A 23,825-nucleotide genomic window follows, 5' to 3' on the forward strand; every position below is an offset into this window, starting at 1 on the left:
CTAATCCTAATCTCATTGATCCTAACTTGACTATCCAAAATTCGTGTTTCAATCATCCTGGTCCTAGAAATCATCGTTTTTGGTATTATCAATATTTTGACTCTTACAAAATCCAGGAAGAACGTATTTTCTATTCTAATGTCGTTTGTGTTAAAAACCAAACTGAAACTGAAACCATAGGAATTCGTTCCTATCTTCTAGGACAATTCTTATATATTGACTCGGCTTACATAGCCAATACATTCGGATTAGATAATGATGGTATTTCAAATGAAAAACAGGTTTTAGGATCTCGTTATAAAAGAAGGGATAGTGCAAGTGTCTTAGACCTTCATGAACGTTTTCTTCATCTAATGATTTCTTGGTGGTTTCGACCATCCGGAGGTCGTTATTCTACTCTTAGAGCCTTAGATCTTTGGTGGTTACATTGTTTCGAAAACAATTTTAAAATTAACCTACCTCAGATTATTTTTGCTGAAATTGTTGAAACCATAAATCTTGTTCCTAACAAGAAACTCTGTTCATCTCTTGTTTACGGTTGCATTTTGAGTAATCTGTTTTCCAAAGATGGGCTTAGAGTCGGTCTAGATGCCGTTTTTCCCCTTAAGAAACAAATTAATCTTCTTTCCTTAACGAGAGCGGGATGGATTAAGGATAAGGAAACCGGTGAATGGGTTCGATCTTCTGCAAATACTCCGGGAGCTAGTTCTTCACAGGCTCCACCCGAAGCTGACGAAGATCTCGAGCTTGAGCAATTAATGCGAGACATCGATGAAGCCGAAGATGAGCCTGAGCAGACCGAGGAGCAGCCCGAGGAGCAAGCACAACAAACGCATCAAATGGCTCCATATTTTCAAACCTTTATGGAGACATTCGATTTTCGATATGCTACCATGGATTCGCGCTTTACTTCTATAGAGTCCCATTTATCCGCAATGGGAGCTCAACAATTAGAAATTCTTCGGGAGATGCGTACAAACAATGAAGCAACCAACGTGCGTATTAATGACCTCACCAACGAAATGGCCGCTATGCGAGCTCGTTTTCCTCCTCCTGATCCTGATATGTAATTGTATGTTTTACTTTGAACTCCAAAATTATTGTTTTAACATTTTGAATATTTTGGAATGTTTGAATTTGTGGATTGATTGACTTTGAATTTGTTTTTATGAATGGTTAGAAATTATCTATTTGGTGTGATTAAATTTATTCATTATTGCATCATTTACTTCATGATTAGATAAATGACCAATTTTGCCATTTCACATTAATTATGAATATTGATTATGAAACTAATGGCTAACGTTTCTCTTGCTTGTGATCTTAGCAGCTTATATTATATATAATCAATTGGCTAAATGATTTCAAAACCTTATTTAAATTCTTTAAAATGTCTTTTTGATTTAACAAAAAGGGGGAGAAGTGTTAAATGTGTTTTTAAATGATAAATGGGAGAAGTGATTAAAGTAAGGGGGAGTAATTTCAAAACTTGATTTCAAAATCTTAAAATTACTAAAATGTTTTGTTATATCAAAAAGGGGAGATTGTTGAAAACATTTTGATATTTTGATATAACAAATTAAGTTAAATGAATTTTAAGATTTTCCAAATGATTTTCTAAGTATATTCGATAGAATTATTCGAATATCAAAACATTACTCCAAATCTTTCAAAGATCATTTTTAATCCTTACTCAAAGTGTAAAATTAAGTTTTAAACTTAAAACAATTTCAAAATAATTTTACAAAGTATTTTGAACCATTTCAAAGCCAAAAATTCCAGATTGCTCAGAGGGAACCGATTCCCCCTGAATGGTTTGGCTCCGAGAATTCCAGTATGCTCGGAGGGAACCGATTCCCCCCCAGGGGGTACCGATTCCCCCTTGTATAACGGTCGAAATATTTGAATTTTACACTTAGGGAACCGATTCCCCATAGGGGGTACCGATTCCCCCCACGCTCCAAACTGTTTTATTAATTGTTTTCACACTAAAACTGCTATATTATTTTCTCTAATTATCCCCAACGTTCAGAAGTGATTCAAGGTGTATTTAAGCAAGCTTAGAATCCATTGATCAATAACAAGAAACATCAAGCAATTAGAATCAAGAGAGAATCAAAGAGAAAGCATCAAACCTCAAGTTTGAGCATTTCAAGCCTATTTTTCATTCAATATTCATTTTTCTTTCAAGAACACTTATTGTGCTCAATTGTATTTATTCTTGAGTGTTCTTTCTTTGTTCTAGAATTGTGCAAACATATTTTCCTTGTGAGGTTTTTCTTGTAAGTTTGCAGATTTGTATTTCTCTTTGAGAAAAGAGTGTTCTCAAGAATTGTGGTATATTCATGAGGGAGTTGTAAGGTTATCTCTTTGGCCTCAAAAGAAAAAACAAATTAGTGAATTTGTTGGAAAATCCTTAGTGTGGATAGCTAAGGTAGTGGACGTAGACTTTGGTTGATAAAGTCGAATCACTCTAAATCGCTGTGCAATTTCTTTCAATTTTCTACAAAAGCTTCCACAAATTTTTTTATTGCCAATTCATCCCCCTCTTGGCCGATTCAGTCAATCGATTAACCTAACACATTTTCATTGAGAGCATTGTTTTGTTTGAACACGTTTTTGTTCTGTCTTTCATATTTGTTTGATCTTTTGAACAATTGAATTTATGCTACCTTCTAAGGTGGAATAATTGAATGAGTTTTAATCTTTAGTTCTTTGAATATCAAATGAGTTAAAGATTCTTTTAAATCTTCAAGAATTATATATTTTTGACATATGACAAGATTATACCTATCTTATCATGTCCAAAGACAAAATAAAGTACCTTGATTCTTTACCTCAAAAAAACTCACGATTATTACCAAAATACCAAATTTTGACATTATCTTTCCTTGATACACAAAGAGTCATACCCATACCTTTCTTTGAGTTAATAAAGTCACATCATTGTCTTCTTAGGCGCAAAACCAACATTTTTTCTACCAATAAAACCGCAGACATTGAGTACAAGATGTTCACTTGAGCATGAACCGTTCTATCATAAGACACAACTTGGGGTATCTCGTATCAATTTCCTGAAGTTGAGCTTGTAAAATTGAGGCATGCCAGGAGCGAGAAGCAGAAAAGGAGAATTAATTTGAAATAATTCTATCGTGCATTAATTACATTATTTTCATGTGAATAAAAACTTAATCCTGAAAATCTATCCCCTTGGGATACCTCTTCTGCAAAGATTTCTGTGTATGAGATGATGAACGGTTTTGTTTCATCTATTCATATATGTATATATCACTTGTTGTCCTCTTTTGAGTCTATAGTATTTTTCTTCTGATTCAACCCTAACCAAGGATCCCCTCCACACTGGGGGCAATGTGAATGAAATCTGCTCACATGAGTGAAGACATCAATCCAGAAGAGATACCAAAAAGGTGAATCAAGTGCCAAGTGTGAATATCTAATCAGAACAAAGAGCAAAAAGGAAAAAAAGAAAAAGAAACAAAAAAACAAAGAAAAAAGAACAAGAATCACATGTAAAGATTCCCTCAAGTCAAATAACGCATCAAACTTCAAACCATGAGATTGATCAAGCACAATCATTCCAGAATCACTTCACTCGAAGATCATGGAGCATCCAAAGAAAATCAAGAGAAAGATATACGAGCATATTCAAATTGAGCAAGACATGATTGAAGGCATCAAAATAAATTGATCATTGGTTCAATCACCCTTAAACACTTGTTTGGGCCTCTTATCTCTTTGTTTCATAACCATGAACCATGACCTACATTACGCACCTTAAAAGTCCCTTCTAATCATACATAGATTTTCTAAACAGAAGAGACTATCTTCAGATTTCATCCCGCACATCAGGATTAATCTTTATTTGCAAAAGGTTTTCTAAAATATTTAATGCATGATAGAAAAATAAAAAGGGGGTTCAAGACGTAAATTCTAAATAATGTTTTGAAAGCAAAGGAGGATTCAAGTTGAAAACCTGAAAAGGCGGCTCGATATAAAAATGGTGCAACTGAGACAATCACACAAATTCCTTGATAATGCATTGCACAATCCGAGTGTGACCATGAGAGCCGGAAGTCGGAGAACACTTCCAATAGATGAGCATACAAGTTATCCCATCAGATCAGTGAACATCAAAGAAACAAGAAGGCCAAACCATTGACCAAAAATAACAACCTGAGACATTTTACCATTTTCTTACTTAACCATTTCCCAAAGATAGCTTTGATCTTGACACTTGTCAAATAGTTATAATCCATTGAAGGATTAACAATGTAATTAATTTTTTTGATAACTGATGAACTCTAGTTTTATGATTTGTTTTAATTGTAAAACCCAGAAATGAGCAATATTTTCAAAATATTTGATTAAACATTTTTCAAAACTCTTCTAATTGATATTTTCAGATTTTGAAAATAAAAGAAGAAAAACATTTTTCAAACAAGACAATCTCTCTAGAGTGGATCTTGGTATTTGACATGTGGCTCTCAGACACAAAGCTCATGCTTAGCATCAGTGCTGAAGTAAGAAATGAGGAACAATGAAAGCATCTTTGAAGATTCAACATCAAATGTTGGGGCATATTTAAAGATTCAACATTGGATATTGGGGCATCTTTGGGGATTCAACATCTTGTTGCAAACGATCAGATCTTCTGAAGGTATTTCATCCACCAGCAGGAACAAGCAGACTATCAGTATCATTTGATGTTGTTTCTCTTAAAACAAATTTTGTCTCACTTGAGACAATTTCTCAAAACAACGTTTGTCTCACTTGATATAATTTTTCAAAACAAATTTCGTCTCGCTTGAGACAACTTATCTATGAGATACAAATTTTGAGTTTGTTTCATTTGAAACAAAGTTGATCTCACTTGAGATGGTTCTCAAAACAATTTTTTGTCTCTCTTGAGACAGTTTCCTTTGAAAAACCTTTGAGTCTATTTCTTTGGAAACAAAATTTATCTATTTGGAGACAGTCTGTTTCTTTGGAAATAAAATTTTATCTCTTTGGAGACAGTTTCTCGTAAAATACTCATCTTTGAGTTTGTTTCTCTTGAAACAAATATCTTTGAGATTGTTTTCCTTGAAGTGAATTTTGTCTCCCTAGAGATGGTTTCTTCTAAAAACACTTAATTTTTGAGTTTGTTTCCATTGAAACAAAACATATCTTTGAAATTATTTCATTTGAAACAAATTTGGTCTCTATTGAGACAGCTTATCTTGAAACAATCATCTATGTGATCGTTTCTCTTGAAAAGAATTTTGTCTCTTGAGACGTTTTATTTTTGAAGGATCATCTTTGAGTCGTTTCTCTTGAAACAAAACAACCATCTTTGAGGTCATTCTTCTTGAAACAAATCTTATTTTCCTTGAGACTGTTTCTCATGAAAACAACAAATATCTTTGAGATCGTTTCCATTGAAACGAATTTGGTCTCTCTTGAGACAGCTTCTCTTGAAGCATCATCTTTGAGTCGGTTTCTCTTGAAACCATTATCCCTAAAAATGGCCAAGACTCATCGCATACGAGCAGTGTCATCCCCTGACCAAGACTCATCGTATATGAGCAATGTCAACCCTTGATAACCAGTCGTCCTCATCACGTAGAAACCGCGTTATCATCCTTATATGGCCAAGACTCATCGCATATGAGCAGTGCCAATCTCTGAAAACCAAGACTCATCACATATGAGCAGTGTTATCATTATTCCTAAAGATGACCGAGAACTCTTCATCGCGTATGAGCAGTGTCATCCCCCGACCAGATTTTCCCAGTAGAGTGAAACCGTGTTATCATCATTCCTAAAGATGGCCTAGAACTCTTCATCACGGATGAGCAGTGTCATCTCCCCGACCAGATTTCCTCAACAGAGTGGAAACCGTGTCAACCTCAGATAACCAGATTTTCCTAGCAGAGTGGAATCGTGTTATCATCATTCCTAAAGATGACCAAGAGCTCTTCATCACGTATGAGCAATGTCATCTTCAACAGTAAATTATCTCTAAATTGACCAAAATTCCTCAACGAGAAGGAAGCAATGTCGTTTTCAACCTCAAAATTAACTCCAAAATAATTTCATCATCAAACATTGATTATTAGAAGAAAATGAGAGCCGATCAAAGAGGAGCTCCAGACTTATTGACAGTCCAAAAATTGGTGTTTTATGTCTTTGCTCTATTACTGTTTTCAGAGCAATAAGCAAAGAGGGGCAGCTGTAATAACCAATTTTTGTCCACCATGCACAGCCCATACCTTGATGTTCCCAAAGTTGTGCAGTTTCCCAAGCCTGTGTTGGTCGACCACTTCCAGCAACCCCCATACCAGCACCTTGCCCACGCCATGCAAGTCCCTATGCCATGCCCATGCTAGTGTGCTTCCACTATCATTGTTTTATTTTTCCTCTGTAAGGGTATATATCCCAATTGAATAACAATGTAAGAGGGGAACAAAAAAAAAGGAAAAGAACAGAGAGAAAAACCCATCCGAAACTAAAACAATATAGAGAGAAAAATAGAGGGTGAGGGAAGAGAAGACTCTTTGAGTACCAAGTTCACCGGAGGCGAGGAGGGGTCATTAGATCTTCAATATTTCGAAAGGTATAATCGTAGATCTAGGGTCATTGGTTTAGTTTTTGGTTAATACAGTGTTGGATCTGGGTAAAGGGCGAGGAGATGAGTGTTTGGGGTCGGTTTTACTATTCCAACCACTGTGCGCCGCTGTCGGCCCCGCCGTAGGAGCCTCCGGCCACCGCGGCCGTGCTCTCTTTGTTTGAGAGAGTTATGAACTCTCTCTCTTCTCTCGTTTCAGCAGAGAAACAAATGAGAGAAGAAATGCTAAAAAAGCCCATTTTGGGCTTATATATCGAACACAAAATGGCGTCGTTCTAGGGGGACCTTCTGCGTGATTTCTACGTGAGGGTTAACTACACTTTAAGTCCTTAGGGTCTTGTAATGTTATTATTAGACCATTAAATGAAATTCCACTTCATTTTATTTCGAGCATGTATGTTTCAATATTTATTATTTAACCATTAATTTCATGTGTTATATATTTTTATGAATATTTGATTTTGGTCATGAGATTTGTAAATGTTTTATTTCAGCCACTAATGGTATTTGGTTTAATTATGCTTCGATCCTTTATGTTTTTGTTCATTCACTTTGGTTCCTAATATTATTTTTGGTTTATTTGCACCTATAGTACATGCATTGTTTTATATTTTGTTTTTTATCTCTGGATTATTTCTATTTTTGTTATTTAGACCCTTAAGTTTATGTTTTTATGGTTTTAGCTATTTAAGTTAATGTTTAGGCCATATTAGTCATTTAAATTCCTATTTGTACTATTTTAGTCCTTTGAGTTTATGTGTTTGCTATTTTGGTCCTTTGTAAGTTCAATTTTTTGTGTGTTCATTTTTATTTTGGTTTGCAATATTTATTTGTTTTCATTCCAGTTCCTTATATATGTACATATTGTAAATATTATTATTATATGTTATATATATTTTATGTTACATCGTATGTGTTTCTATTATATTTCCTTAAATATTAATGTTATTTGAATAGTTTCGATAACGCGGATTGGTAGAACGGGCGTGGAAAGTATCACTTGACCGAAGTGATACAATCTAATACGACGTTCGAATTAAATGGAACTCAAAATAAATCAATTTCATTTTTACTAATTAATTCATTTTTGTCGTACAATACGATGCATTTTTTAAATGACAATTTATTTCACGCAAAAGTCGATTTTAATTTATATTCGATTTGTATATTTATTAATGAGGGAATATTCTTTCATTGATAAGAAATAGTCGAGTTAGCATTCTCGATGGAGAATTACTAATTTCGAGATTTCTTTTCGAGTTAAAGAATTTTCTGTAATTAATTCGAAGTAAATTCAACAATGTTCAATAAACGGATCATAATTTAACTTTATATTCGATTTGTAATTTCCACCATTATAACAATGTGTAAGCGATACAGTACTAATTTTGGGCGTTGTGGGGTGCTTACCCTTCCCCACACGTAACCGACTCCCGAATCCATTTAAATAAATCTGTGGTAACGCAGACCGAATTTTGTCTTAAAAAAGGATTTTTCTTAAAATTATTTTAAAATACGTTTTTAGGTATTCAACATACCTAATCCAAAGGTCGATGGCGACTCCATTTTCCATTTTATTTCAATCAATTCAAAATCACCAAGTTTTTCCAAATTAAAGTCGTAACCGTTTTAAAACCATAAATAATTGTTCCACCTAAAAATGGTTATGACAACTGTAAAATGGTTTAAATAAATTTTAAGTTATCCTTCTAATTTGACACAAACAATTAAATATTCTTATGTAATTATAATTAATTTGGATAGTAATCTTTAAAACTTTTAAAGAAATTAAATTTAAGATATTTTAAAATGCAGCATTTGCATTCATAGTTAATTTATTTGGATAAGTATATAAACATATATTAAAAAAAATATGGGTATATTAGATTTGTTAAAATATATCAATATAATAAAATAAATAATATATATATATTAAAATTAAATAAAATAATATTTTTTGATTAAATCTTTATGTGTACTGGGATAATATGAACTAAATTTGTTTTTTTAAAACCACCTAAATGAATTTGAGAAAAAATATCTTTCAAATTTTCATATAAATTTCGAAAATTTTAATTATTTGTTATCAAAATCAATATTTTTTTTAAATTTAAAAATGTAGTTTTTATTTTCTTCCTCTAATTCTTTCCCCCTAAAACAACCTTAAGTGTGATATGATTTAATCCAAATTTAAATTTGAAAAAATCACATATAATCTCAATATATTAGAGTTGACATCTGATGAGTCAAACTGAAATTGAGAGTCGATTGTTAATTTATACCATTTCTATTTATGGTATTAATTGAATTATATGCAATAATTTAATATTATCAAGATGATGATAACAATTATTTCGCTTATCATAATTTATTGCATATTTATAATTAAAAAATCTACAATATTTGATTCGATAATTCACACTCTTAACCAAAAATAAAACTATACCTTTCTCTCAATTTCCTCAGTTTGACATCATTAGTTAAGTGGGCAATTTCGGTAATAGATGCAGAAAATGCAGGGACAAAGAGGTAACTCAGATACATCCAGTAAATTGATTGCTCAGTCAGCCTCTGTGATAATAATAGATTTATTCTTATTTAATTTTTTTTCAACAGTAGAAACAAAATTTGTTTGATGAGAGAGAGAGGGAGACAGAGAGAGATTTGCATATAAAGTTTTGATCTGTAAGTTTTGGGAGATGCAAAGGCTCCATCTTTCAATGGAGTTTATCCTTAGAAATGAACCAACTTTTGTTGGTTTCTCTTTTTGAGCATTTCATGTGGGCAGTTTCAGCAAAAGGTAAGGTTTTTCAGTCATCAAAATCTTTGTTTTCATGGACTGTTCTTCGATCATAATTAAATTGAATCAGAAATTATGGTTTTTAATATTTCTTTGTTGATTTCCCATCTCAATGCACTTTTAACACTTCTACATTCAATCTCATATCGCTCGCTGTTCCTAGATCTTCTTTCTTCTTCTTCTTCTTTTACTTTTTTAAAATTCTGTGGAAACCCACGAATATGATCGAATATTGATGATCTTGGTTTATTTCAGTTTAATTACAGTTCAAAAAATAATAATAAAACAGGGGGGATTTGATATCGGAGATGTCATCGTCGAGCTCTCCTTGCGCGGCATGCAAGTTTCTTCGTCGGAAATGCACTCAGGAATGCGTCTTTGCACCCTATTTTCCGCCGGACAACCCGCAGAAATTCCAGAACGTCCACAAGGTGTTCGGTGCCAGCAACGTAGCCAAGCTGTTAAACGAACTCAACCCTTCCCAACGTGAAGACGCCGTCAACTCTTTAGCCTACGAGGCCGAGGCCCGCCTCCGAGACCCCGTCTACGGCTGCGTCGGCCTCATCTCCATCTTGCAACACAGGCTCAAACAAATGCAGCACGATCTCACCAACGCCAAGAAAGAGCTGGCCACTTACATCGGTCCTCAAGCTTTGCTTCCTATTCTACAACCGCCTGTGTTTTTACAACAACAACAACAACACGTCGGTGGGAACCCTAGTTCCATGATGCAACAGAATGTGATGCCGATGATGGGGATTCCCACGGCGGCTTCGGTTTCACACGGTGGCCAGTTAGTGATAAGAGAACCACAACAGCAGCAACAGATATTTGAGGCTCAACAGCAATTGGCTGCAGTGGTAGCAGCAAGGGAACAACAAGATTTGCTTAGAGGATATGAACAGCAGCAGCAGCAACAACAACAACAGGGCCAACAGCAAGAGATTGTGAGGTTTAATAGTGGGTTTGAAGGTGGTGCTGGTTCAGTCACTGCAACTGGTTTTAATCAAATACCAACTGCAGCCCCATGTCACCTTCTTTGGCTTTAGACAACTTTGATAACCCTTATCAGATTCAGACACAACAGCTAGATCATCCCCGTCATCAGTCTTCTCATGGAAGTCATCCACTTCAAGCACAGCTTTTGATTCAGCCACAACAACAAAATCAGCAACCCCAAGGATCAGAAAGTGAGGAGGGCAGGAGTTCTGGTCCTTGTTGAATAAACAAGAAGCCTTTCCTTTTTTTTCCCCCTTTGTGTTTGCAGATTAAATGCCAGCTTCCTGCCTTCCCACTTTTTCATGACACCTTCATTCTAGGTAAAGTGTTTCGATTTTCCCTGGTTCATTAAGTGTTTGATGGTTCTGTGTGAAATATATGCTAGGCACCTGAATATCTACATCTTATTTTATACCTACCTAATATAATTCCTTGATGAAAATTTCCGGGAAAATGATCATTATACCAGGAAAATGAATCACCGCACTAGATTCTGTGGCAAGCATATGCATGAGACAGAAGGGGTTAACTACATTGGATTTCTATAGGAATTTGGTGTGAGCCTAAATCCCATGATCTTGACCTTTCTTCTGAGATACCGCTTCACACCTTCCTTGAAAAATAACAGTGCCCTTGTTAGATAGTTTCCTTTCACCTACCTAACAAAACACCCTAATTTTCAGTTTTCATCGATGAAATTAAAAAAAAAAGCAAGTAGCTTGAAGATAATATAATATCATAAAATAGTAGTGTGTTTTGGAAGAAGTGCATTGACATACTGTAAGATGAGAAGTTCCGGTCAGCTTCTGCATGATCTTTCCTTTCTTGGATTATGGATTCGTCAATTGTCCATAAATTTTAAAAGTTTAATCTCGTTTAGGTGGACCTTGTTTTCAGTGAAAATGAGGAAAAAGGTTGCTTTTCAGTACCGCACACTACAATAAATATAAGTATATTAACCTATAGGTTCACCGACCCTAGCCTAAGTACACAAAATTACATATCCTATAATCTTTTGAAAATGTCAACATATATTCGAATACGAACATAAAGATTTGATTTTTCTTTCATGTTGCTGTGTAGCAGGCTCTCATACCAGGAAATGCTGTGCTTCAGAGATCTAAAACCAGCCATTTGAGTGTTGGATGTTGCAGAGCTTTTGTTGAAACGCATAATTAAAAGGAGGTAATAATCTGCAATGGTTTTGGGAGAAATTGGGTTTATGCTTCATAATCCAATAATAAACTTAGAAAATATAATGAAACAATCATCTTTGTAGCTGTTTGCAACTTTAATGAATGGAATTTAATTACATATAAATTAAAATAGACATGTATCAGATTCCTTTGTCGTTTGTCGATTCTTCTTTAGCTTAAAAAGGCAAAATAATATCTCTAATCCTGTATGTGTAAGTTTTATCAATTTAATCCTTTAAAGTTTTAAATGAACGTAATCAAAGATGGGGAATAAAGATACTTGCAAATTCAATTCACAATAGAATAAGAAGAAACACATTAGAAGAGAAATGTCCATGAATTTGGGCTATTATTTACCAAGATCTTATCGTGGGCCTCACCCAGATTCAATTACTCCGTTGTCCTTGTCAATTTCGCTCATTGATATTTGACCACATCTGGTAATTTAAACAATCAAACATCATTGATCTATGAAATGTTTTAGTTGATCGGGCTATATCTTGTATTAATCATTTACAGGTGAGCTGAGATAACCATGTGTGAGACCTATGAGCAACTTTACTTACGTCTATATTATATCCGAGTAATATAATTTTGACAGTGAGTATTGAGTTATTCTGCCTTTTTAATGGACTAGAAAAGCTGATTCCTATTGAAGATTAATGATGAGCGGTGATAATGCAAAGAACATGTGCAGATGCAAAGCTTATGGCCAATTGATTGGTCTAAATTTATTGATGTTGGAAGGCTTGAATCCGCAATTTCGCCTTATTTTGTAAGACAAAAAAAAAGTTGGGAGCAATGCATGCCATTCTTTTCTCCATACCTGGTTGATGATTATTCTTCTTGGTGAGGAAGTAAGCAAAAAACATAACAAAAAATACCAAGACAAAAGCATCTAAACAGAATCGTTGAAAATTCGGTTCCATTATCTGGAATTAACAATGTTAATCTAACCCTAAATCTTACAGGGTTTCAGAATGTTTGGTAGAGTGGTCATCACTGATAAGTGATAACTAATCTTCCCAATGGTGAAAGCTCACACAAATATATGGCAGCCAAGCAAATCAAACCTCAAATATCATATATATATATATATATATATATATATTAAGTAAATCCAGTTGTAAACAAATGAGGGTTAAGTCTAAAACATAAATGAAAGAACTTTGTCATTTTGGTTCCTACAATTCATCATCAGGAATAAAACAGACTCGTATATATCACAACAGGAACTTCGATCACGGAGACAAACTAAACAGGTCTATGATATCTGCATAATCTCTTCGAAATCTCCTCAAGTACCTCGAACAGAATATCGATTTCAAATTCCTCTAGTTCGCTAAGTTTTCCTCCATGTTTCTGCAAAATTCATGGGGGACTATGCACTGATCTCTCGGGCTTATGATCCCCACTTCTCCAACTGTGTCCGTCAGATTTTTCATCTTCGGTATCCATGCTCTCACATACGGTACTCGACAAATCTTTAGCTGAACCACTACCAAGGAGGGGACCTTGTGGGGAACCAGACCTCGAAATGCTTGCTTTACTGTGCTCATTGGACTGGTTTTGAGCTGAACATAGCTTGTTTCCGGATGAAGAAGCCGGAATTTTGCGGATATGGAGTCTATATTTCTACACAGAAACCAAAATTCACACAGAAAATCAGTAAGCAGAAACGAAATTGATTAAAGATGATAAAAATGAACAGATTTTCAAAGGCTAAAGACTAACCTGCAAATGGCTTTTCACTTCATCATTGGTAAGACCTTCAACTTGCATCAGTTCTCTAATCTGCTTTGGAGTGGCCACTGTCAAAGAGAAAGAAATAAACCAATTAGATTTATTGAAAAACAAAGATTCCAATCCCTTGTTCATAAAAGACAATAAATAAATCCCATAAATCTGAAACATTTATATTTCCAATTTCAAAAAGGTCTAACCTTGTGAACCTCCAAGCTGTTGAAGTGCCTCAACAAATCGTCTATGAAGCTCAGGCGACCAGCACCGCCTTTGTTTCCTAGAATTCTGCTGCTGATTTTGTTGGTCCTCGTGTCGGTTATGTGACTTTGTCTGAAACTTGATTTGATTCTGTTGTGCATATAAAGAAGAGCCTGAACCAATTACACAACCGCCATTGTTCTTCAAGATACAGGAAGGTAATTCGGAGCTTGGGGTCATAAGGGAAAGGCCTGGAATTTTTTTATCAACATGATCCTTAAATGGCACAAAAGCCCCTCCCTCGATTTTCTTAAACAGATCATCTCCTTGGTATTCACTTCTCTGCCAAAATTTCAAATCAGAAATGTTACAACCTTTCCCCCATAAAACAAGATTAAGGGGAAAAAAACTAGTTTGGGAATTACCGGTTTGAGCTCAGGAACTGTGTTTTGTTTCTTGTCGGGATCAACGTTGTCGGCATCAGAGTTCCATAGCTGAACGGAACTCATCCAGTTCTTCATATCACCGCCATCGTTTTCCATAGTTTCTTTTCCATTTTCCTCGGTATTTCCCTTCGACGACAACACAGATCCATCATTCATTTCCTTACACTGTATTTCTTCCTCCTTTAATCTCTCAATCACTGTAACCCGTTAAAAAGAAAAAAAAACAAATTAAACACCACAGATATCATAAAAAAATCGCACATAATTAAAATAGAAAAAAGTACCGTCTTTGAGAAGGAGCATGCAAAGGGGAAGTTCACGCTTAAAGGCATCGATTTTCTTCGTCTCATCTTCCAATCTTCTAATATAATCACTGATCTTTGATAATCTCTGAAACCCATTTTTGATCTTCGAAACTTCCTGCAGAAACTCGGATGTAATTTTCGGAACATAAACCAGACTCAAATCCAAGCTCAAATCCATCTTCTATTTTCCTGTTTTTCTCTCTTTTCCTAACATTGCCAGGACAAACATGACAAGCAACAGCCCAGTTGTTGTTTTATATAGACATGTAAGAAAGATTCAAGATTCGCCGCCTGCTTTTTATTAGCCCCATCGGGTCCTCGCGTATTTTAAAACTCGGTGACTCGGTGTTATAAACTCGGCGAGTTTTTTTAGGTTCCGTACGAGCCACGCGGAAATTTTTAAAAGAAATATTGGTAAACTATCTTATTTGGTCATCTATATATGACTTGATTTCTTTTTGGTCACTTAACTATTTTTTTTTCTCAAAATCACACGTAATGTTACTTTTAGTTCTATTTTGATTACCCATTGTTAAAAAATTAATAATGATGACGATGTGTTACCATAAGATAATGTCATATCATCATTAAAAAATAAAAAAAACATTACATCAGTATCATCGTTAATAGATTAACTACGAGTAATAAAAACAAAACTAAAATGTAATATTAGATATGATTTAAAAAAAATAACTGGTGACCAAATAAAAATTAAATAATAAATAAGTGACTAAAACAAAATAAATAATAAATAAGTGACAAAATAGATAGTTTACCCAAGAAATATTCTCTTTTGTTTTCTCTGTAGAATTTATTTTACTGGAAATGAAATTACAGTGTCATAAGATTCTTAAGGTTAGGTGTGGACTGTGGAATGGATGTGGTCCACAGTTTTAAAAATAGACCATAAAATTAAAACAGTCGACCCACGTCTTTTGGATGATTTCCCAATAAGATTTTCTTGGGTATTTTAGTCTTTTTCATATTCATCCTAAATAATAATTGTTTATAATAAGATAAGGGTATCCCAACTGTTCTTGGAACTTTCCTTCCACATGTGTGCAAGGGAAAGTATCTTATTGCCCACTATACCCTCCACATTGATTAGTTTAGGGATAAATTATGAACTTTTAACACTCAATTTTGATCCTATTCTTATTTTGATTACTGAACTTCAAATCTTTCAATTTAATTATTCAGTTTTGACATTTTTCTGCTTTTTGTCACTTCATCGTCAATTATTTAATATTATTAGGGTAACGCATTCATCTTTTAAAAAATTATGAAAATATCCCAATTTTTTTCAAAAATTTGTGATATTATTCATAAAATCTTCCTTCCCATATAACCTAATCTTTCGTTGTCGGAGCATCTTTTGTTAAATCAACGAAGGGAGAAGAAGAAAGAGGAGCCAAGCTATATATCTTGCTTCAAGGGTGATCAAACGATTGAGATGATAGATTAAAATTGTTTTAATTCGAGTTTTGGACTGAAGTTTCACGAGTTTTGAAGAAATTTTTAAAAAAAATCTTAATAAAAGATGAGACAAATTTTTCGATGTCTAAAGTATCGAAGAACAATGATGTTGAAGATGACTTCCATCCATGTCATGTCGGCAGAAAAACCAACCGCGTCATCATGTTGCTTTTAATTTAATGTCCGAGTAATAAAACCGAAACAATTCAAAACTTACATACTCAAATTATTTTTTTTTAACTTAATTATCAAAATGAAAATACAGTCAAAGTTAGATTATAAAAAGAAGAGCATATTTTACACTTAATTTAAAAAAAGAGAAATAATGTGTAACAAAATAATTATTTTATCATGATAAAAGATTTATCATCAAACGTTTGGTTAATGTCAATATTATATAGAATAGAATCTCCTAATAAATATCATATAAAACGGTAAAAATTGGAGATGGTAAAATATAAATATAAAAATTACAAATAATTTAAGATTTAAGTGAAATCGAATAAGGCCACCTTTAAGACAAGTAATTTAAATATTTTATAATTTACATATATGAATAAAAATTAAGAGAAAAGATAGCAAATCATATGTAGGCTGCGTTGAGGGTTCCTTTCTTGTGGTAAATATGAGTGATGCTGTGAATCATGTTAGAAACGTTTGTGTCATTTATATCTCATCGATAGTTTAAATTTATAAAAAAATATTAATTATTTTACCTTTCAACATAATTTTTCTTACCTAGCACAGACGGAAGTGTTACTATCGAGCAAAATGAAATGACGGATTTAACCCGAAATGACAAAAAAAAGTACCGTCAAATATTCTATAGCAATCACTTCAGATTTGATATTTTCTTCTTCTTTTTTGATAAATCAAATTGCATTATCGTTTAAGTTATGTTTCGAGTTTAAATTCTTGTGTATGTATAAAATTCTCATTAGAAGAATCACTCATCAAAGTCAAGTGTATGATACAGATTTATCTGAATTATTTATGACGAAACCTTGAAATCAAGGGACGTCTGGATTGATCGAAATCAATCTAGACGAAAACTTGGAACGGGCAACCAAAAGAAAGAAAGAAAGAAATAGAGCAGTTTTGTCTTGGTTGGTTTGAGACGTGAAACTCATCTTTTATTGGTATAAAGATAATAAACGAAGGGTGTGGGAGGCATGTGATGGATTCTTTTGACCATGTTTAATGGATAGAGAGAATCGAACGAGGCAGCCAAAGATTCGTCTGTTCATACCCGTCGGCTACAAAAGAATCGTCCCTTCCACCGATTAAACCAAATTCATTGGTTTCTCTTCTCTTCTTTTTTTTCCTTTTTCAGATTCCCTTCATTTCAAGACCTTTCGTCTTTCTTTCATTTAAAAAATGTAGTCACATGTTACGGCTGAATATCATACCAATTACCAAATTTTATAACTAAATTTAGATGATTATTTGATCATTTTTATTATTCATTTATTTCAAATATCTTATATTTAAATTGAAATAATATTTCAAGAAGTAGATTCAAATTACAACATTGACATCCCCTCCAATGAAAATGCTTTCTATTTTATCTTCCACTGTTTTCTCTGAGAACGTGTTTTCTAAAATAAAAAAGTTTGAAAACAACAATCTTTTATGCAGCTGGATTGATCCCAATTTAAATACAATAAAAATATTAATTTAGAAATAATTCGAATAAAATATTTTGCTATCAAAATGTCCTTCAAGAAACAAACAAGAGGTATGAGTGATTAATGAAATTATGGTAATTTGATTTGATTGTATAATCTAACAGTACGTGGTAGAGATAAGGATTGGTTGATTCATCGGCGGTGGGGTGTTTGGGTACTGATTGGTTTTTGTTTTAACATTGAAGAGGCTTTCTTGTATTTATTCTCACACTATTAAAATCTATGAAGAATTTTGTATTATGTGTGGCTGATCTTCAAGTACATATACTTTATCTTCTTCTTTGTAGATAAAATATATAAATAAACTCTAAGAACAGATGGTTTACTTTTATGTTTTATTATTATAAAAAATTATAAATTGATTATTTGATAAAAAGAACACAAAGTATAGAAGTTGATTCTCTTCCTGAGTTTTTATTAAGAACATAAGATGAAGTTGGGGAATTATGGAATAAGTATGGTTATTTTTTTTTAAATAGAGACAAATTACAATAAAATTTAAAAGTCGGTAACCAACTAGAATTAGAGCATAAAAATGTTATTGTTACTAGGGTAATTATGTTGTACGATAGCCTAATTTAATATTAAATAACCGTAAAAAATGGATGCAACTGAAATGTGATAAAAATCATAATATTTAACGCAATCTAAAATGTTAATTTTTTTCTAACATTCCAAAAATATTATGTTTTTTATTACATTTCGATTGTGCTCATCCCCTATTGTTTTTTAGCCTTAAATTAGGTTATCGCTCCTTCAGACTTTCCCTTGAGATTTACAACAACAAATATCGGAGCATCGGATTCGGATTGTCATGTCTTGAGAAAATGAGAAACTAAGATTTTTGTCACAGTGAAGCCATGGAACGTTTCGACATCGAAGAGTTCTTTCAGCTTTTCATCACATATTACTTTCCTTTTTTCGGACGGATCCTTCACGAAACAGCCAACAAAGTTTGAAAACATTTTAAACAATCATTCATGTATGTATCCAACTCAGAAAAGAGTGGCTCCATAAAGAATGAATAGGCTGATCAGTATGATCATCTCTAAATATAAATAAACAGCAACTACGGTATACCTGGAGGTTATTTTCTTTTATGTAATCCCGCAGTCTCTTTATTACAACGGCCCAAGTGAGCTCATTTTCTCCGGTACCAAGAAATTTTACTAGTGCATCTGAAAGTTGAAGAGGAGCAAGAAATCCCTTCTGTCGCTTTTCCTTTCCTTGTGGTTCATCCGGATCTGAAACGAAAAAGAAGAAAAACAGAAAAAATGGAAAGGTTAAGAAGAACCTATAATGGTGAACCGTTTACTACCAACATGGTTATGAATTATGATAAAACGAAGCTAATTAATTAACTGATAAAGCTATACAAAATTGCAACACGTGAGAGATCAAAGGTATCATCACATTGGGATTGGATAGTGGACAAAATATTCCCTAAATGTTTAGGATGAAGCATGAAAGAAGTACGAGAATGCGAAAAAGCATATAAAGCAATATATTACATGGTTGAAATGATACCAAGAAGCGAAATCCGAGCTGCAGGTTGCTAATGCTAGTAATGGTATACAGGATAACGTATAACCCGTACTCGTATCAATGCAAATTAAGATCTACGTAAAAGACCTTATAGAATCATTTAGCATTCTCACCTTCTCTCTGATGCTTGTCTGCCTTTTCTTTCTCTGTTAACTTGGCTGAGACAACTGTGGCATGAAAGAAAATATAGTTAAATTTAGCACCTCATAAAAACAATAGAGTGCTTAAAGTTAATATATATGTATTTGCATCGTATTGAACAAGAACCAAAAGATATTATTCCTTGATTTAGTTAAAAAAAACTAGGTAAACAATGCCATAGGAACAGAGTGTGTGAGATAAAACTAAGAAATGGTTTTCAGAATTATAATAGAATTCTGAGGTGACAACAATGACCAATTCATCATGCTATTCAGTATTAAAATAAAATTCCAAGGTGAAAACAACAGCCAATTTTGTAGAGAATCAGCAACTTTTACACTCAACTTCAATACGAGTAAAGAAGTTAGAGCTCAAGATCATAATAAGTTTAGCAAATGCAAAATGGTAGAAATATGATATTACCTTCATCTGAATCCGAGGGTAAAATATGCTTTGACAGGGCTTTGTTCATTTGAAACATATCAATGGAATGAACACCAAAAAGTGCATGCAATGATTCATCACAAATTACATTTTTCTTGTTATCTGGGTCTTGCAAATTTCTCTCTCTGAAATAAGCCCATACTTGCTTGACTACCTAGCATCAAATTAGAACAGAAAATTTAGAACAAGGCCGCTTCCTTAACCTCGAAACTAAAAATAAGCTAAAAAGAAATTGAAGGATACTTTAGAGGTACCTCAGTCCTCGCCAATGAAGGGACTCCTAGAAGTTCCTGAAGTTGTGGGGAAAGATTACAAACTTTGTTAAAACCACCGCCCCTTTTATTAACTTCATTATTGACTCTTTTTGGCCTACATGAAAAATGAAACAACCATAAATTTGAAAACAAGAAAATGTAAGTTTGATGACAACTGCAACCTCTAAGTCAGTGCGCAACTAGCAACAAAGCTTGCATTACAAAGTAGGTCGAAATTCTTATTCTAGGCAGATTCTAGATAAATTAGTTGGACTCAAGGGAGACAACAAGCTGCTGATATAAGATTAGCACTTCACACGATAATCACTTTTAAATATGCTCATTGTCTATTAGGTATGACTCATAAATGTGTACCAGGATTTATTTATTATAAAAGGAGATGTAATCTAAACCTATGAGATATTGAATTGAATAAAATTCTAGCGTCGCGTAAGGCACCGATGACATAATCACATTGCTGAAACTCGTTAAAATTATTGTGTTCTTTCTGTTTTATTTACCCCATTATTCAACACTGTCGAATGTGAAATAGCACTGCATAAGATTTAGCAACTACAAGAAGTCTGTCCAACATGTAAGACTTATGCAACTTTAGATAAGAAACCATTTAAATCTGGATAAATCCAAACACCAGCTAACTATGTTATTTTGCAACGTAAAAATGCTGTTTGTACCATTTTAAGACCAACTCATTTCCTTCTTTCCAGCTCCCAAAACATCAAAGAATGGCAAGGAAACAAGAAATTCAGATTCTAGAAAATTCTCAGGAATTTAAATAAGCAGATTGTAGAAAAAAAATGCATTTCATTTAATATTACGTAAATTTTTGTAAATAACTGACCCTTTCTTTACGAGAGCCCTTTTATTTCTGGCTTTTTTACTCTCCACATCGTCCTCGTTCGAATCAGAGCCCGTCGGTTTCCTCTGATTTAATTTTCTCCTATTGAACATCTTCTTCGAGTTCTTGCTCTTCACCTTCGGCATTTTCGAACTCGTTTTGGAGAAATAAATCGACTTGCTCCCTAATGAACTTCTTTTTCTGGGACAAGTCAATGCCGAAATCCTCCTCCAATCTCCGCCTCACAATTGCTGTAGTCGTTGTACTGAGGAGCCGGGAGATTAATTCCGATTCCGACACCATTTCAGTGAGAGTCCGAGTCTACTATTTAGCTTCGTTTTTTTCGGACTCAGTGAGTCAGGTAGGAGCAGATAATATTGAGGAGCTGAGAAATAAAGAGGACATGAGTGGAAATAAATGAAAATGTTGGATCACCCGCTACCCGCTACCCGCTATTCGTTTGAGGCGAATTTTGTGAAACTGAGCTGTGGAGCCCGCACATTTAAGAAAAAAAACTCCACACCATCTGACAGAAAGATAAACAATAATCGAAAAAGAACAGATTAGTAAATCGTGTCCGTCCCGATGTGTGTAATCGCTCGGATCGTCCCTGAGGTTAACACAATCGCTTCGAATTTCGTACATTCGAAATTGGAGTGGACTGCTGATGATATTGGACTTCTAATCGGAAAACACAGAAAAAACTTTAGAAAACACTTGAAGAGTGAATTATGAAATGTTCAAAGTGTGTTGAGAAGTTGAATTTAGCTCTCTATTTATAGGCTAGAAATAAGGTTAAAATCGTCCATATAAAAAATCAGGATTAAAATCATTCTTTGTAACAGCTGAAACGTTTATATGAACTTGACTAAAAAATAGTTCAGGTTCATTGCATCATTATTCAGCAGTTATAACTCCTGATATTAATAGCTTGTCCCCTTTGTACAAAGCTGGAAATCAGTCCAGATACATCTTGACGTTTTTTATTTAATTTAGGAAAAATTGTTTAATTTCTGATAACTCTCATAAACTAACTGTTATCATTTGAATTTAAACAGTCATCAGCATCCTATGAATATCAGTTGAAATTCCATTTGTTTTTTCAAAGAGAAATTTCTCAAGAATTTTCTCTAAAAAGATAGTATCTGCGTAGACGTGTCGAAGACACGTATTATCACTACCACGAGCCGAGACGGCAGCGACAGCGGTGCGCGAGAGTCCCTCTTGTTCTCTTTCACTCTCAACAAGGAAGTAAAAAATCCAAACCATAAATACTCATTCCCAATATATTTCCAATAGTATATGAGATTGAACATTACCAACATCTTCAAGGATTTCTTTTCATTTTTTTTAAAATTTGCCCTCACATTTACCTGGAAACTCCTATCTAAACTACCCTTCCAAAACCAGACTACAATCTTTAAATAATTTCACACCAGCATCGATAAAGATGGTAAGGAACTCTAAGGTTGAAGAATATCGTTTTTATCAACATCACACTTAGGTGAAGATATTACAACATAAAGTTGAGACCTTAGATGTCTTTAAGATTGGAAAATAATATAAATCGAGTTGTTAATTTTTGTCCTAAAATATTCACCGTAAGCAATTTTTGGTACACAACATTTCCGATTTATGTTTATAGGAGAATATTTAAACATTTTTAAAAACTCATATATAAACAACATGAGATTTAATAATATAATGATAAATATTTTGAATCGTCAAATATAATTTTTAAACTTTATCAGGTTCGTATCAATACAACAATCAAAGACAGATTTAGATAATTGGATCTCAAGTATTTCATAAAAAAAGTGTCTTTAACTATCGTACTAATACCAGTCTGATCAAGTTTAAGGATTGTTTTTGATAACTCAAAATCAACTAATTTTTGTACGATATTCTCAAATCTTACATTGTATATATATGTATTTTTTAACTGTTTACATATAGTGTTCTAAATATACACTCATGAAGTTTGAAATCAATACCTATACATGTGTGTTGTTGTCCGATTGACATGTACAATTTTATAAAAGGTTTTGTCCATTATTCTTATTTCTTTCAATTTTGATCCTAAATGAAGTAAATCTAAGGGAGTCGGTAAAAAAATACCCGTCACACAGAAAATAACCCTTCTCACATGTCCGGTCTTCATAAAAAAATGCTATTTTAGTGGGCTAATAATATCGTTTTGGGTGCCAAAAATTTAACAGAAGTACGTTCTAATAATATTACCAGAAAACCACTCTAATAAAATTAACCATTAAGATTGTCAAACATGGCTCAATAAGAATACATACTCCAATGCCTTTGTTTTTGCTTCTCGTATTTTGAGCTTTGGAAAAAGACAATTCTCATTTCCACTTATTCATTGGATTTATCTTACATAACCATTTAGGATAATTGTTGGTTCTCAACAAAATAAGAAAAAGAAAACCATACCTTTTCTTTATTCAGAGAAGATAATATATGCACGAACTAATTAATGTAAGTGATAAAAAAATTGTTATTATTTTTTAAAGTTTTGAATTTGAGTATTTTAAATATTAAAGATATGAACATTTAATGTTAAATGATTAAAAATTATTTTTAAACAAATAATTAACTGACCCTTATTCCCATATATAATGGGTAAAGGGGAGGTAGGATAGTGGGCTACCCCCAACGCCAGGTTGAGAGCAGCTTCCGTAAGAGACCTCCGAATTATGAAATGCCCTCCGTGGGACTCGATCCCATGACCCCTATCCAGCTCAGTTGGTAAAACACAAGGTTCTTTACCTTGAGGACGTGGGATCGAGTCCCATGAAAGGCATTTCATAATTTGGAGGTCTCTTACGGAAGCTGTTCTCAACCTAGTATTGGGGGCAGCCTACTATTTTATTTCCTCCTTACCCTATTACATATGGGAACAAGGGACAATCATTTTTAAACAAATATTATCTTTAAACAAATATTATCTTATAATCATCCTAAATTAATAAAAAAACCAAATGTACAGTCATCTATATCCATATTAAGAACACACAATTTCCATTGTATCAAATATAAATTCACAATTTCATTTTTAGTAAGTTGGACATTATTTGTGTGTATATAT

General features: G+C 33.4%; 2 protein-coding genes, 1 long non-coding RNA gene and 1 pseudogene across 4 annotated transcripts; 1 reads left to right on the plus strand and 3 right to left on the minus strand.

Moving 5' to 3' along the window:
• Nucleotides 1–1,871: 1,871 nt before the first annotated feature.
• On the minus strand, nt 1,872–21,113 carry LOC120131069. The gene is made up of 3 exons (XR_005516882.1): nt 20,989–21,113; nt 5,970–5,977; nt 1,872–1,881 (listed from the first exon to the last, which is right to left on the minus strand). It is a non-coding gene; the product is annotated as an uncharacterized LOC120131069 (long non-coding RNA).
• On the plus strand, nt 9,737–10,741 carry LOC120131066 (annotated as a pseudogene).
• On the minus strand, nt 12,783–14,668 carry LOC120131065 (transcription factor HHO5-like). 2 transcript variants are annotated; one of them, XM_039148168.1, is made up of 5 exons: nt 14,331–14,668; nt 13,990–14,207; nt 13,567–13,906; nt 13,358–13,434; nt 12,783–13,258 (listed from the first exon to the last, which is right to left on the minus strand). In XM_039148168.1, the coding sequence occupies exons 1-5, from the start codon at nt 14,491–14,493 to the stop codon at nt 12,995–12,997; spliced, it is 1,062 nt and encodes a 353-aa protein (XP_039004099.1). In that variant the 5' UTR covers nt 14,494–14,668; the 3' UTR covers nt 12,783–12,994. The 2 variants fall into 2 exon arrangements, with proteins under 2 accessions (XP_039004099.1, XP_039004098.1); XM_039148167.1 differs by having other exon boundaries at nt 14,295–14,633.
• LOC120131068 (upstream activation factor subunit spp27-like) lies at nt 18,273–20,968 on the minus strand. Its single transcript, XM_039148169.1, has 6 exons — nt 20,726–20,968; nt 19,864–19,978; nt 19,589–19,763; nt 19,138–19,191; nt 18,560–18,726; nt 18,273–18,411 (listed from the first exon to the last, which is right to left on the minus strand). The coding sequence occupies exons 1-6, from the start codon at nt 20,866–20,868 to the stop codon at nt 18,292–18,294; spliced, it is 774 nt and encodes a 257-aa protein (XP_039004100.1). The 5' UTR covers nt 20,869–20,968; the 3' UTR covers nt 18,273–18,291.
• Nucleotides 21,114–23,825: the final 2,712 nt, after the last annotated feature.

This window comes from Hibiscus syriacus, unplaced genomic scaffold (genome assembly GCF_006381635.1).
Source record: "Hibiscus syriacus cultivar Baekdansim isolate YM2019G1 unplaced genomic scaffold, ASM638163v2 tig00110548_pilon, whole genome shotgun sequence".
Lineage (NCBI taxonomy): Eukaryota > Viridiplantae > Streptophyta > Magnoliopsida > Malvales > Malvaceae > Hibiscus > Hibiscus syriacus.

Coding starts and splice junctions, on each gene's coding strand:
- LOC120131065 (XM_039148167.1), bottom strand. CDS start 14,493: ATGGATTTGAGCTTGGATTTGAGTCTGGTTTATGTTCCGAAAATTACA. Junction 14,208..14,294: donor CATGCTCCTTCTCAAAGACG/GTACTTTTTTCT, acceptor AACGGGTTACAG/TGATTGAGAGATTAAAGGAG. Junction 13,907..13,989: donor CAGTTCCTGAGCTCAAACCG/GTAATTCCCAAA, acceptor AAATTTTGGCAG/AGAAGTGAATACCAAGGAGA.
- LOC120131068 (XM_039148169.1), bottom strand. CDS start 20,868: ATGCCGAAGGTGAAGAGCAAGAACTCGAAGAAGATGTTCAATAGGAGA. Junction 19,979..20,725: donor AGGGCTCTCGTAAAGAAAGG/GTCAGTTATTTA, acceptor TTTTTCATGTAG/GCCAAAAAGAGTCAATAATG. Junction 18,412..18,559: donor TAAAAGAAAATAACCTCCAG/GTATACCGTAGT, acceptor TGTTTCGTGAAG/GATCCGTCCGAAAAAAGGAA.